This window comes from Lepisosteus platostomus, chromosome 6, assembly GCF_059453375.1.
Source record: "Lepisosteus platostomus isolate fLepPlt1 chromosome 6, fLepPlt1.hap1, whole genome shotgun sequence".
Classification (NCBI taxonomy): domain Eukaryota; kingdom Metazoa; phylum Chordata; class Actinopteri; order Semionotiformes; family Lepisosteidae; genus Lepisosteus; species Lepisosteus platostomus.
In genome coordinates this window covers 48,470,558-48,486,648 of record NC_142616.1, presented here as the reverse complement: position 1 = coordinate 48,486,648, position 16,091 = coordinate 48,470,558, and the positions used below count along the sequence as shown (strand labels likewise).

At 37.4% G+C, this 16,091-nt stretch overlaps 1 protein-coding gene across 1 annotated transcript in view; it reads right to left on the bottom strand.

Annotated features, from left to right (window-relative positions):
* The window catches only part of stab1 (stabilin 1), a 75,902-nt gene that overhangs the window by 35,187 nt on the left and 24,624 nt on the right, over positions 1-16,091 (bottom strand). The window contains exons 32-42 of the mRNA XM_088636143.1: positions 12,688-12,789; positions 12,305-12,412; positions 11,873-12,007; positions 11,611-11,739; positions 11,237-11,290; positions 9,249-9,356; positions 8,323-8,518; positions 2,603-2,698; positions 2,069-2,114; positions 973-1,052; positions 320-445 (exon numbers count right to left, since the gene is read on the bottom strand). Coding sequence (XP_088492269.1) covers positions 320-445; positions 973-1,052; positions 2,069-2,114; positions 2,603-2,698; positions 8,323-8,518; positions 9,249-9,356; positions 11,237-11,290; positions 11,611-11,739; positions 11,873-12,007; positions 12,305-12,412; positions 12,688-12,789 — 1,180 coding nt within the window. The remainder of the gene's footprint in view (positions 1-319; positions 446-972; positions 1,053-2,068; positions 2,115-2,602; positions 2,699-8,322; positions 8,519-9,248; positions 9,357-11,236; positions 11,291-11,610; positions 11,740-11,872; positions 12,008-12,304; positions 12,413-12,687; positions 12,790-16,091) is intronic.

Here is a 16,091-nt window from a genome sequence, read left to right as displayed (position 1 = left end):
TTGGTCTAGTTATAGAAAGATAATTCTATTAATCACAGTCAACTTTTCTATTTCACCACCTACCCCATTCCCACACCCCTCTTTCTATCAATGTGTCATGTAAGGGGTAACTCAGCCATAAAAATAATTCTCTTTGCCATTTGGCATTGACACATAGGGTGACCAAAATATTCTTATTTTTCCAGAAGCGCCTTTTTGGTCAAACACTTAGAGTAGTTTTAAAGGACGCCTATCAGGATGTACCCCTCAGAGATACCTCAGATACAGATTACAGTTGAAAGATGGCATAATGGAAAAGAAATCCTATTTTGGTACATACCCAGGCACACGACACCATCTCCAGTATAGCCTTCTTGACAAGTACAGCTCCTCTCCCCAGGTATTGTTTCACTACAATTTGCATATTGCGAGCAGCCCCCATTATCGGTGTCACACAGATTGATCTCTAAGAGGGAAATTTTACACTTTTTAAATGTACTATTATTTTAAATTAAAAATACAAAACAATTGTATCACTGCAAATACACTTTTGTAGAGCCATTCTCCATCATTAACTCCACCACACAGCAGATCAAGTCAAATTTAAGGAAAAACTATGGAGGCCAGATTGTGTTGAACACATCTCTGGAATTTAGCCAGGACACTGAGGTCAACAACCTTACTTTTATGAACTCTTCTGAACAATGCCTTGATCTTCAATAACTAAGTAGTCAGGGCCATATATTATGTTTCAAATGGTTGGTTTTGACCCACTTAACTAACTTACACTATTTTTCGCAGTGTTTTTGCTCCTGGGAATTTTGTGAAAATTACGGTATTTTTATCTATCTGGATCTTAACATTGAAGCTCAGAGTATATGTACTTTATGCTCTACATGTGCTGAAATTTATTAAACTAATCAACAATAACCTTTATGAAATACTTGGTGTCAGGATGAATATCTTAAACTGATATATTTACAGATCTCTCACCTGTACAAAATGTCCCATTTCCTTGGTACCCAGCTGAACAGGAGCAGGTAGGAGTTGCCCCTAATTTTTCTGTGATGCAGCTGAAATAAAAAAAAAATGGTATAATTGCAATGCATTTGGAAAATCTGTGATTTGGATTTTAGAGTTCTGATCTGCAGGTTTAAGGACCAAAGGTGGAAACTGGGGACCACTATTAGCCACTATAAATAATAAATAAATATGCTGACAATGGAAGAAGCACCACGATTAGTCATACCTGAGCATGAAGATTCACTGAAGGTCAGGAATATTCTGTACCAAAATGTTCTTGATACATAAACCAGTAACAAATGAAAACTAAAATACAATTGCTTCTTTCAGAAAATAACTGGATGGGTTTTTGCTGGTAGTAGAAACCAAATAGAAACCAATCATCAAACCAATCAAATTGTAAACTAGAAACAAATAGGCTGACCTCCTCTCTTTTGTAGAAGCTTGACATCTCAAATTACTTAAATTGTACATATAAAATGCTAAAATAATTTAATTATTGCACCATATGTGGTAGAAGTGTAGGATTTTGGAAGACAAGATGATACATTCATGACAAGAAATAGTTTTCACAAAAAATTCTCAGGCACAATGATGCTATGTTCATCCAGTGATATCACATGAACACCATTATTGGACTGGCTTATAAAACCAGCCATAGTGTAAATGATTATGGCCACTTAAGAGCCACTTTCTGGCTATGCACATCCAGTATGTCCATAACAACCCTAACACAAGACAGGGTCACATATCTGCATAAACCCCTTCAGATAACAGTTGTAGTAGCTAGAACACTGCACTGGAAATGTAGATTTAATCTACTACAGTATGTACACGTTGTGTTAGGTTGTGGGGAACAAGACTCTGATGATTGAGAATGTTTAATCCTTTATTAATTTATTTATTTTGTTGTCCTGTTGGAGGTTAACCTTGCCAACAGTGTAATAACCTCATTTCTAAATTTTCCAGCATCCTAGATTTTATGTGAATGTAACTGTTCCGATACTGCAAAATAGTCTTAAGATTTCTGCTTGAGTGCAAGTTATCCTCAAACCTTGCCACTTACTTGGCATTTTGGTCACAGGTACCATTGCATGCATCAGCCACAATTTCTGTAAAGAATGAAACAGGTTACACAATGTAATACTACCTCTTTCAAGATTGGTTTCAACAAGTTTCCTTGTGCAGTTATTGGCACTGTTTTTTACTAACTAACTTACATAAACATAATAACATAATATTATTAACATAATAACAAGACAGCAAAGAAGTTATATAAGTGAGGCCCTGATTCTTAATTATATCTGTGGGAGACCACAATAACAAAAACAAACTTGGTGAGCAACACTATATTTAGTTGCTGTTGATATCCACTGAGTGGGCATCTCAGCTGAAGACTATGAAATTGATCTAACCTTGAGAAAAGTATTTGAAATATGTTTTTTTAAGAGAACCCTCTATCTCACATTGCATGCCTAGAAGAATCTGTGTGCTATAATTTTATGCTTTTGACAGATATTAAAGTTTAAAAAACAACTAAACACAAAAGAATAGTCAAAGTTCTCCTGTGTGCATTGAAATTGACCTGCCCCATACTTACCCACCGTACAATTTGCTCCTTTCCAACCTTTGTAACACAGACATCTCCCATCTCCTTTTATCCCATCCATACATTTTCCATGACTACAGGTGCATACTAAGAAGGGGCAAATGAAAATGAAGCAGTTTACCATATTGCCATATTGGCAAGAAGGAAATTAGGTGATATAAATAGAGTTACAGTTGTGAGTATGAAAAAAGAATACAATATATTTAAACAAATAATTTAATATAGATAAAAGCTGTGGTATCATAAAACTAAATATTGCTAGTGGATGACTATGTAATTTGTTCCTGGATTTTGAAGATCCCACTACACAACTGCAAATTTGTCCATAAGAGAGTAATCTAAGCATGTGTATATCTCTGCTAAAACAAATGTATTCACAAGAAAATAAGAAGTGACATACTGTATAAAATAATAAGAAGGGATTACTACAAGGTAATACAAGGCAGATTGTTTAGGCACCTACAATCCAATTGTAAATCATTTCCTACTTTAAATTATAAACTGAAGATCTATATCATCTTCCTATGTCCTATACTTAACACAATGAAAAAACAGGAACAATTTTTGTGAAAGAAAATGAAAAACAAAAAGGTACTGTGTGTATATTAACTTTACTAATTCATGGGTTATCCATTCATCCATCCACTTTCTAACTGTTTTATCCAACATGGGGTTGTGATAGAGCCAAAGCCTATTGTGGCAAGCAACAGGTGAAAGGTACAGTAGGATACACTCTAGTGGGACACCCCTAAATCTAGATTTTTTTCTTAGATTTAGCACACACTGTATAGTGAGCCAACTGTGACTTTGAAACAGCTACTGAGTTCAATGGCAGGGATAGAACAAATTTTCCATGAGTCAGTCAACAATATTCCAGTCAATCCACAAAGTTGGTCTGTATGGCATAGTGGAAAACATCTCATATCCCACAAATATTTGACAAAAGGTCAAACAAGACAAAATGTAAACTTTTTGGCCTAAAAACATTATAGCTCTGCTTTTCATATGCAGGGTCTGGGAAGTAAATTATTAGAGAAATTATTTACAGAGGAACACCTGCTTCAGACCTAAAACTGGGATGACAACTCAATTTGCAGCAGGACAATAACCAAAAGCAAAAAGCCAGATGAACACAGGACTGTGTACAAAAGTAACAGTCCTTGAGTCGTCCAGTTAAAGTGCTGACTGAAATCCTTTTCAAAATCAGTGTAAACAATAAAGTCCATAAGCGATTCCCAAGCAACTTGAGTAAATCTATCAAGAAGAACAGGCAAAAATTGCACCAAGTTTGTGTGCAAAATTAATCAAGCTTTAAACAGAGACTTGTGGCTATAATTGCAACCAACGTTGATTCTATCAAAATTTGAGTTCACAGGGCAGAATACTTATACAGATAACATATTTCAGTTTTTTTTTTCTCTTGAGTTTTTACTAATACTTCGTGTAACTTATCTTACCCTTAGGAGTCTTCAGTTTGAACATTCAGGTATTGAATCACATTAATTTAAAAAAATGTTTATACATCATTGAAAGGCAGTTAGCCCAGTTATCATTTAAGAGAAAAGCTGTCAGTCCTTACAAACCTGAAAGCTGTTCTCCTCTCTATTTAAATGTTTGCTCTCTGTAAACTGGAGTGTGAGTTAGCGAGTAACGGGGTGAGAACTACACACCCAGGAGCTCTGCAGGAGAGTTCCAGAACTGATTCATGAGCAGAAGACTTCAAGCTGCTGAAACAGTGATCAGAGTGGCTTACAGTGACAGATCAACTAAGAGACAGAACAAATGGACTGAAGGTCAGAGCCATTGAGGGTGAGACTAGCAGTGTTGATGATGAAAGAGTAAAAGAGACCAGGCAATGAGCTACAGAAGAGCCGCTATGAGGGCAGCCAATTAGCAGCTTGCAATGTTTTCATTGTGTAGTTCTCCTGTTTTGAGTTACAATGCACAGAGGTATGATACAGAGTTATGAATATTTAGAGATGAAAGCCTAGAGAGAAAGTATAGTTGAGGTAAAATGATATACTGTATGCTAGTAAGACATTAATATATATATATAAAAATATATGCTTTCAGAATTTATGGACAATATTTACAGTACATACAGAATTAAGTCTCAAAAATGCAAAAAAAACAGAAAGCCAATACAGCCTGCATTCTGATTTTTCCTAAAACATAAGGGAAAAGGAATTTATGGACACACTGTGTTAATAATTATAATAATAATAATTGCTTACACTTATATAGCGCTTTTTCTGGACACTCCACTCAAAGCGCTTTACAGGTAATGGGGACTCCCCTCCACCACCACCAATGTGCAGCATCCACCTGGATGCTGCGACGGCAGCCATAGTGCGCCAGAACGCTCACCACACATCAGCTATCAGTGGGGAGGATGGCAGAGTAATGAAGCCAATTCACAGAGGGGGATTGTTAGGAGGCCATGATTGATAACAGCCGATGGGGAAATTTGGCCAGGATGCCGGGGTTACACCCCTACTCTTTTCGAGAAACACCCTGGGATTTTTAATGACCACAGAGAGTCAGGACCTCGGTTTTACGTCTCATCCGAAGGACGGCGCCTGTTTACAGTATAGTGTCCCCGTCACTACACTGGGGCATTAGGACCCACATGAGCCGCAGGGTGAGCGCCCCCTGCTGGCCCCGCTAACACCTCTTCCAGTAGCAACCTTAGTTTTTCCCAGGAGGTCTCTCATCCAGGTACTGACCAGGCTCACACCTGCTTAGCTTCAGTTCAGCATAAAAGAAAGGAGGGCACATTGACATTTGTGTTTCATCATTGTGTTGTTACACTGTCTTCTTAAACCCCGCTACAAAATGGAGTAGATCGATATTGATGAAAAGAAAATAACCCTCTCCTACCAATGTGCCTAGAGAGATCAAGGCCTTACCACCATGCTGAAGATGTTTTTTTTATTTTTGATTTGGTTCACTGAGTAAAGGTCACAAAAACAAAAACGTAATACCTAACCCCCTTGTGCTATCTGTTTTATGACCAGCCTGTTAAAGCATAACTTGTAAATAAATTTGTCTAGTAGAGGAAGGACATGAGACAAAATTAAATATTAATACTGCAAATGGCACAGTCAAAACAGATATGGTCTTCTTTAGGAATTTCTGTACCTACTCAGGCTTCAAGAATATTATAATTTCTGATCAACAGACTGAATCTTGGTCTCATTTTAAAGATCCTTGTATGCCTTACTAGATTAATTGTCATTTGAGTAATATTAATTTTGAATATATGCTTGTGAAGGTAAGAATTACAGGATCAAGAGTTTTGAATTTCCTGCATGTGATAAATAACTTACTGACTTAATTTGAATTACATCACCCCTACCCCATTATATACTGATGGAAATAAGAAAGTAAACACCTACTCCTCCACACTCTGCCCCTCCCGTCTGCATGGACCAGGCTGAAGAGTGACTCATCCATGAAGAGGACCTGATGCCACTGATGAAGAGTCCATCGCAGCCTCTGTCTGGCCCAAGCCAGTCGGGTGTGACCTCTAGGAGGTCTGAGCAGAGGGCCTCTGACAGGTCAAGGCCAGCAGCATGGAGCCTCACTGTCCTGTCACTGATGCAGGCATTGTGTCTGCTGGCAGTTTTTGCAGCAGTATGAGTGGCAGGTCTGAAACAAGCACTCAGATGGACCGGTCTGATGTGCCGGTCCTGCTCCGGTGTGGTCACTCGAGGGTGACTGGATCAAAATTCGGCAGCCAGAATCCTGACCAGGTCTAGTGCAAGTGATCACATTACTCCTATCCTGGAGTCCTTGTACTGGCTTCCTGTCAAATTCTGTGTAGACTTTAAAATCCTCATGCTCATGCTCATGCTCTACATGGCTTGGCACCTCAGTACCTGTCTGCACTATTATTGCCCTACTTCCCACCTCGCAACCTTCACTCTTCTAATTCTGGTATCCTTACTGTCCCCCAAGCCCATCTACATTCTATGGGTGACAGGGCCTTTTCCTGTTATGCCCTCAAGCTCTGGAACTCTTTGCCCAAGGATATTAGAAAGTCACCTTCTCTAAAATCCTTCAAATCCAGACTCAAAACCACTTTCTTTACTTCTTTAGCTTTTACTTAACTGGTTCCATTCTTTACCCCTCTGCTTCTACTTTTCTTAGTACCACCATCCACGGTCTCCCCTGTATATTGTAATTGTGTTATATCTTGTGTATTATTTTTATTTATTGTTATTGTCATTCTGTGAAGTGCTTTGAGAAGCCACCTTTAAAGGCGCTATATAAAATAAAGTTTTTTATTATTATTATTATTATTATTATTATTATTATTATTATTATCTTGGATGGTCATCTGTCCTGCCGGTCTGCTGAAACCTTCTCTGCAGTCGAGACACAGTGGAGTTGCCTACTCCATAGTGTCTGGCAACGCTGGCACATGACATGCCTGCCTGCAGCATGCCAATGGCCCTCTCCCTTGCTTCTGGTGACATTCGAGGCATTATGGAATGCACAGAAAACTGAAAGTTTGGCCTTTTTCTTGCAGTGACCTAAGCTTTGAATTAAGGCCTTTTTAAAGGTGAACTGATCAGGCATTGTTCCACCTAGACCTCGTTGGGTAAAAGTGCACCTAATGAGCTTTGTGTGATTGGTAAGTTGCAATGCCTCACTGCACAAGCTGTATTGCTGGTCAGAGGGCTTAAAACAAATTGACAACTTTTTGTGAAAGTACATAAGCTATAACTATGTTCTCATTGCAGAATGTTGTGTTTCTTTTTTCCATCAGTATTTATTTATTCGCTCATACATTAGAGTCTGCAAAACATCTGACTGAACATAAAGAACAATATAGTCTTTTTGAAAGATTCAAAACCATTTTTAAAATATGAAAGACTAAATACGCATAATTTCTTAATAAAGTCAAGGACTGACAGTCTATAAAGGCAGGGGTTCCCAACCTTTTTTGTCAACTGAACCCCTTCAACCTAGATTATTTGCCTCAAGTACCCCCTTGAGATTTTAACTAAATCAAACCATTCAATTAATGTAGATAAATGCTACAGCAACCCTCTTAACATGCTTCTTTTCACTTTGTAAAAACGACTTATTATTACATTGTTATTTATTAATAGGACTATTTAACAACTCAAAACAAACATTTAAAGCTCACTCAGTGGATCAATTGCACTGGCATAGACCTACCTTTTTAATGGGACATCTGTGAGTCTTGCACAGATCATCAATCCTGGGGGCAATCTTTGACAGACATACTCTCATCTCATCTTTCACATCAAGATACACATGATCGCATATGATGAAAATGTGCTAACAACATGACAGGCTAATTCTATCAGCTAATTGGTCATTGGTTTTTGCTTATAAAGTCAGACTAAAGTGTTACATTCGATTGTTTTAATGTAATGTATTTTACTTTAAAATATATATATATTTAAAATTGAACTGAATTTGACATTGACGTTTCCATCACAAACTCACGAACCCCCTGCAGTACCATCAATAACCCCTGTATTAGGGCAGACAAAGTGTTTTACAATGCCATGTCTATATCCTAGGCACTAACTGTACAAAAAACTGCTTTAAATTACCACATCTTAAAAACTATTTGAAACAATAGGGTCTGAAATATGTGATATACTTGTAACCCTTCCCCAGAACAAACGCATTGATTTATACTCCACAAACAACAACAAAACTTAAATTACCTGATTTACAGTCCTTTGCATACCGTCCAGGTTCACAGTTTTCACAAGCTGTACCATGAAAACCTTCATTGCACAGACACTCTCCATTCCCAAAAATGCCATCATGGCACTTGCCATTGTTTGAACACCAGCTTCCTGGTTTTCCAGGACATTTATAACAATAATGTCCAAAATAACCTGGACAACAGCTGTGGTCCTTTCAAATGCAAAAATATTACAAAACATTTATGAAAACTCACTAGCAAAGTATTATAATTGTTATAACAATTTAAAAATAGATATTATACATTTTGTTCAATTTGCACTAGACAGTCTGTGCAGTGCAATCAGGAACCAACAGAAACCACAGTTTTTTCCATTAACTGCATTCATATCTCAATATTATTCAGACTGGGTTCACTGAAAGTGCACATCAGGTCACAGCTTGTAAGACTGCAAGACTATTTTCATTAAATGCATTTTGACAGTCTTCTATATTTGTGCCCTGTTCCCTTCACAGAGGTGGCTGGGATGGCAGCCATTTTGGACAGTTCTGACCATCATCTGATTGGAGCAACATACGTATACAGTTTGTATAATTGAAAAAGTAAACCGTGCAGATAATACTGTAAATCAAGATACACGTTTTCAAAGCAAATATATGCAGTATTAAGTTACATTAAAATAATTTTGCAGATATCTGATAAACCATCATTCCATTTATTTTACTTGATCAACATTCAAAAATGTATGGCAATTTAAATATATCTAAGCAAATGGCACAAACATACTCTATACTGTAAACTGTATGTAATGCACTACACTCCCATTGCAAAAAAAAATAAAATATTTTTTTTTACTTACTTTGGTAGGCAATTACTTACTTCAGCAGTAAAAGAGACTACTGTATTTAATATAAATAAAAATATTTATGATCCACAAATTACCAGAGTTGTTTTCAAACATTCGTAGGCGCAACCTGTCCGCCATGTTGTTTTTTTTTTCCCTCTTCTTGGTTTTCTGTATTTGCAGTCAGTCGCTGATAGAGGCTTTAGCTTTTAGTGAACAGATATAAAGTATTAGAACTTTACATTAGGCACAGCAAGTCAATTTTACAACTTCCTGAAATGTCCCAAACCTCGGTCTGTATGTTTCTGAAATCAAGTTTAGGTGTAATAAAATAGTCATTGTTTAAAATACTGAAATACAATAGATACATACTGTAATGCCTCTTTGCCTTTTCACATTTTAATGCAATGTTTTAAAAATATTACTGCTTTAGATACAGTGGATATAAAAACAGTGTGCACACCCTTATTGAAATTGCAGGTTTTTGTGATGCAAATCCAGAAATCAAGAAAAATCATGTCAGACATTTTTCCATCTTTAATGTGACCTTGCAAACAACAAAATTCAAAAGAAAAATAAATAGATAATTATTAGGAAAAATAATTGAAATTAAAAAACCTACAACACCCTGGTTGCATAAGTATGCACACCCTTTTATAATGGGGGCTGTAGCTGTGTTTAGAGTTAACCAATCTCATTCAAAATCATGTCCAAAGGTAAGTAGCATACACCTGCCATTAATGAAAATGATTCTGATTAACCCCAAATAAAAATCATTTGTTCCTGTAGGATTTCCTTGAAACTTTCGGGTTGCATCCTACTGGGATAACCATGGTCCGCAAGGTGCTGACAAAACATCTACGGGATCTTATAGTTGAAAGGTACTGATCAGAAGAGGGGTATAAAAGAATATCAAAGGCATTGGATGTACCATGCAGCACTCTGAAGACTATCATCAATAAGTGGAGACACAGGGGCTTTGCCAAGATCAGGATGACCCTCCAAAGTTGATGACAGGACAAGGAGAAAACTTATCAGGGAGGCTACCAACAGTCCTACAGCAACATTAAAGGAGTTGCAGGAATTTCTGGCAGGCACTGGTCACTCTTTGCATGTGACAACCCATATTTTGCACATGTCTGGGCTTTGGGGTAGGGAGGCAAGACGGAAGCCATTTTTCATAAAAAAGAACATCCAAGCCCGTCTAATCACCCCAAATCATGTGGGAAAATGTCTTATGGTCTGATAGACAAAGGTTAAACTTTTTGGCCTTAATTCTAAAAGATATGTATGGCGCAAAGACAACACAGCCCATCATCCAAAGAACACCATACCTAATGTGAAGCATGGTGGTGGCAGCATCATGCTTTGGGGCTGCTTCTCTTCAGCTGGGACAGGGGCTCTAGTCAAGATAAATGGGATGAAGACTAGCTCAAAATAACAGGAGATTTTTTGCACAAAACCTGCCGGCCTCTGTCAAAAAGCTGAAGATGAAGAGGAATTTCAGCTTCCAACATGATAACGACCCAAAGCACACATCCAAGTCAACCAAGGAATGGCTTCAGAAAAGGAAGATCAAAGTCTTGGGATGGCCTGGTCAGAGCCCAGACCTCAATCTCATAGAAAACCTGTGGAATTACCTTAAGAGGGCTGTGCACATCAAATGCCTCATAAAATTTGAAGGAGCATGAAGTGGGATAAAATTGCAAAGTCCAGGTATGTTAAGTTGATAGAGACCTATTCACAAAGACATACTGTTGTAATAAATGCAAAAAGTGCTTCCACAAAGTATTAGTTGGATGGGGGGTGCACACTTATGCAACCAGGGTTTTGTAGGCTTTTTAATTTCAATTATTTTTCCAAATAATTATCTATTTGTTTTTCTCTTGAATTTTGTTGGTTGCAAGGTCACATTAAAGATGGAACATGTCTGACATGATTTATCTTGATTTCTGGGTTTACATCACAAAAACCTGCAATTTCAGGGTGTGTAGACTTTTTATATCCACTGTAGATAGAACCATTGCCACAGATTTATACAATACTGTGTGTTGAAGTTTGAGACTAGGGAATGAGTAACTCTCACAGGAGTGGACCCTTCTGAGCACCTGGGATATCCATCACAAGCACCACATCGCCCCTGAAAATACACACACCAGGAAAGACACGATGAGGTACTTTCACATGCAGAGTGGTACTGTACATAAGATTATAACCTTGCTTTAACACAAATGTGTCGCTTGAAACAGCATACAGAACAATGATTGCACTGCCTACCAGTTTTAAATTGGAAATGAAAAGAGTTAATGCTACAGGACTTTGAAAATAATCAGTAGGAATAGCATGTTGTTTAATACTTTATTTTCATTTTATGACATTGAAAAATAGAAACATTATTGGTATCATGTTTCCCATTTTTATCAAAAAGGACAAATTTTTAAAGGGAAGTGTCAGATTTACCTTGGCTTTTAATGTAACATTCTTGTCGCAGCGGTTTTTATGAATTTCTAAAATCTGGTTTATGCCTATTAACACACCATTTCTTGTTTCATTAAAATGTAAATTCATAGGAACTTCATTGGCAAATGTCTAAAAAGAGGAAATATAAAATAGTAATTAATCAGAAAATATGTTTTTGAAATGTCTTTCATTAATTAGGTATCACTTTTAGGAGGTGGACAGAAACTAAACTGGATCAGAACATCTTTCTGGTATGACTTACCTGATTTTGCTTATTATTGTGAAACATAATCTGATAAGATTGACCCATCAAAGTGCTTTTTAGGATTCCATTTTTCAAGTCTTCAGGAAAAAGTCTTTCTTTAACTATAATGTGGTATCTTAACACATCTTCATCCTGTTGATACACATGAATTGAAGAAGCTTAAGATTATCACCTGTTCTTTTCTTTTCATAATACTAAAGACCAAGATAAAGTGAATTATTTTCTTGAATTCTTTTACAGGATTAGTAAAATTCCTTAACAACACTGCTTTTTTCCCTGTATTATCTTTATTAAAGAGTATTGATTAAAATTGATCTTCCCTGGCTGGTCTAGAAAAAGGTAGTTTGGAATTGGCTAAGATGTACTTACTGTACTTGAACCAAGAATAAGGTCTAAACCATCATGATGTTTTAGGAACAGTTAACTTACCAGAGCATTGGAATTTGTTTTGTTGAGGTGGTTCTCAATGGCCTTATCAAAAGGAACAAGAATGGTGAATTTTTTTGATGAAAGGATCTCACTAATTAGGTTGTAGTGCTAAAGGGAACAGAAAAGAGAACTGTTGTACCATCTTCTTTTAGGAGTTATATAGCAGTATGCAAGATTGCTTTACCACAAGAAAACTGCAGAGATACATTTGCTAGTTAGAATATATGTAATTATAAAAGTATTTTTAAAAAACATGTTAATTGAATTTGTTTAAATAGACCATGAAATAGCCATACTAATAAAACATAATCATGTTAAAAAAAAGAACAGTACGCTTTCCAAAATACCAAATACCAATCTCACTTAGGGTACTGCAGTCTTACCCACAAGGCATCTCTGAAGAGGCTGAAAGCAGGTGTTTTATTAAGGACCTCCATCAGAGGTGGGGGTGGCGGGGGGATATCTGTGAGCGGTGGCCTTAAAACCTTTAAACAAAGAGATGCCATTAAGGCTTATATTTACATACTTATAAATGTAGACATTTTCAAACATAGACACTTTTCGGTGCTGTTGAGACAAAAGTTACTACCAGTTTATCAAAAATCATGTTACTTTTCCTAATAAGCTGGTTCCAAATCTTTTCACTAATTTAAAAATAAATGGGAAAAAATAACATTACTTTGCCTTAATATTTCTAAATAGCTATACATACGTACAGTATCTTCATTCATGTACAGCAGGGGTCGGCAAACTACGGCCCGCTTTTCTGAGTGGCCCGCAGCTCACTACTGTCTGAATCTCGAGTGTTACTTTTTGCATCAGATATTGAAAATCCAATGTTCTCTACTTGTTAGCTCTGCTGCTCTCTCTCAGCACTAACAGTCAATTGCAGAACAGCACCTCGATGCATTTTACTTTTAGCGTATCAGACGTCAGCTTTAGCCTAGGTTACATACAGTACGCCTGTGCTTCAACTAATTCTTACCGTAAATTCATTTGGATTTTTGCTGCCTGCCGTGATTGGCTCAGTCAAGCAAATGACGTGTATTGTATGCTATCTTGTTTGAAAGCAGGTTGTAACTGACAAGAGACTATCTGTAAGTTATCCCTGCCATGTTGAAAAAAAGAAAGATCGATGCAGAGGGTTGAAAATTCAACAGCAAATGGTCAGAGAGTACTTTCGTGTCCCTTGGAAAGAAAAGGTAATGTGTCTTTTCTGTACGAGGCTGAAGTTGGCTTCATATTTGCCAGCTTCTTATTCGCGTATTTCGTTTTACCTTAAATGTTTCTGCTGTGATGTTATATCGCCTTTTGCCTGTAGATGGCTCTCTTCGGTACTAATCCGGATGGAATACTGTAGACATCCAGAGTGAAAGGGAATTTCCAAATAAATAGCGACTGTGCGAACTGTATTTTTGTATTGAATATATCTCAGAAAACTGCAAACCAATTTTAAAAACTCACAATAACACGAACTTACACTGGGAAAAGGTGATGCACTTTCTTCTTCTTACTATGGCCCTCCCCCGATTATAAAAATGTTTCACAATTCTGACACTGAGGCGTGAAAAACAATGTAACAGACTATCAAAATCCTGAAGTACAAGAAATTTTACTGTTCAGTTCTTTAAATATGACCCTCTGAACATGGCATGTGAGAATTCATTGGGAAAAAGTGATTGCACTTTCTGTTGATTACAAAATCGTCTCACAATCCTGACACCAATGTGTGAGAGACAATTTGACAGACGCAAAATCCTGAACTTCAGGAAATTATACTGTACCGTTTTTTAAATGTGACCCTCTGAACATGGCATGAGAGAATGCATTGGGAAAAAGTGATTGCACTTTCTGCTGAATTGCTATGGCCCTCCCTCCTGATTACAAAATCGTCTCACAATTCTGACCCTGAGGTGTGAGAGACAATGTAACAGACTGTCAAAACCCTGAAGTACAGGAAAATTTACTGTACCGTTTTTTTAATATGACCCTCTGAACATGGCATGAGAGAATGCATTGGGGAAAACTGATTGAACTTTCTGCTGTATTGCTATGGCCCTCCCTCCTGATTATAAAAACTGAACCTTGCATGTGAGAATTTATAGTCAACAAAATAGCGCACCTTCTGCACCTTGCCTTGTCCCTCCTTCCTCATTACCAAAATATCCTAACATTCCAACACTAAGGTAAGAGAGACAAAATCACTCATCATATTCAGGTGTAAGAAAGATAGGGCAGTCAGAAAAGATAATCATTTGGTAAAAGGCAGTTGAGGTTGACTTGGGTTTGGGGGATGTCCAGCTTCTTGGGGGCTAGTACAAAATTAAGGCTTTTGCTGAGAAGAGATCGCTCAACCCGCGAAAGGGAAAGGTCAGAGGGTATGATAACAACAAGGTTAGGTCTGGTGGAAGTGGGAGGAGTGTTGATGGTTTTGCCCAGTATAAGATGATTGTGTTTTTTAATCGTTCTCTGAAGTGAGAAACTGATAGAGTGGGAGTTGAGGGATCTGATGTGGTTAGTTATAAAAGGAAGAAGATGTGGAGCGGTTACCCATAAAAGTTCTTTAACTTTTTTGATGTTGTCACCAAAGATAAACTGCAGTCAGCAAAGATAAAAAGATAATTATCGTTGCTGACTGCCCTATCTTTCTTACACCTGAAGAAGGCTCCACAGCTGAAATGTTGTGTTTCCTTTCTTCTCTTTTCAGCATGGAATAAACCTATTACTTGTTCCTTTGCTGCCTATGCATGCTGATGCAGCTACCCACCTGATATATCACAATCAACACAGTACAGTACAAATTTAGTAATGCGAAACAGTAAATACATTTTAAAAAAGGAATAAAGAATTACAAAAAAAAAACAGAAAAAAGCACACGCACAAAAAAGTATAAATATACCGAACACAAGGAAGATGTAATACACAGTATAGATATTACACACTCCCAAGCATATTGCACATAGTAGGTAACCATTGCAACTATTGCAGAGTTGGGAATAATAAATAAATTGCCCATTCCACTTCCATGTATTGCACTTCTATAAACCAGATGTAGACAGAGCACCAGTTGTTACAGAGGAATCAGGTTTCAGGTGTACAGGTATGGTGCCACAACAGGTCAGTGTTGCCACTGCCCAGACATAGGGTGGTTGGGTCGTAAAGTCTTATGGCAGTAGGCACGAATGACCTTCTGTAATGCTGCCTGTCACACCGTGCTAGGATCAGCCTGTTGCTGAAAGTGCTCTTTATTCCAACAAGAATGTCATGGAGGGGGTAGGAGTGACCTCAGTGTCAGAATTTTGAGACGTTTTTATAATCAGGAGGGAGAGCCATAGCAATTAAGCAGAAAGTGCAATCACTTTTTCCCAATGCATTCTCTCATGTCATGTTCAGAGGGTCATATTTAAAAAACGGTACAGTAAAAATTCCTGAAGTTCAGGATTTCGATGGTCTGCTACGTTGTCTCTTACAGCTCAGTGTCAGAATTGTGAGACGAGTTTGTAATCAGGAGGGAGGGCCATAGCAATACTGCAGAAAGTGCAATCAGGTTTTCCCAATGCATTCTCTCATGCCATGTTCAGAGGGTCATATTTTAAAATTTCCTGAAGTTCAGGATTTTGATATTCTGTTACATTGTCTCTCTTATCTCACTTTTAGAATTGTGAGACGTTTTTATAACCAGGGGGTAGGTTCATAGCAATAAGCAGAAAGTGCAAACACCCTTTGCTCATCCTCAGATAACCATTTATTCTCATATGCCATGTTCTAAATGTCCCATTTAATACTG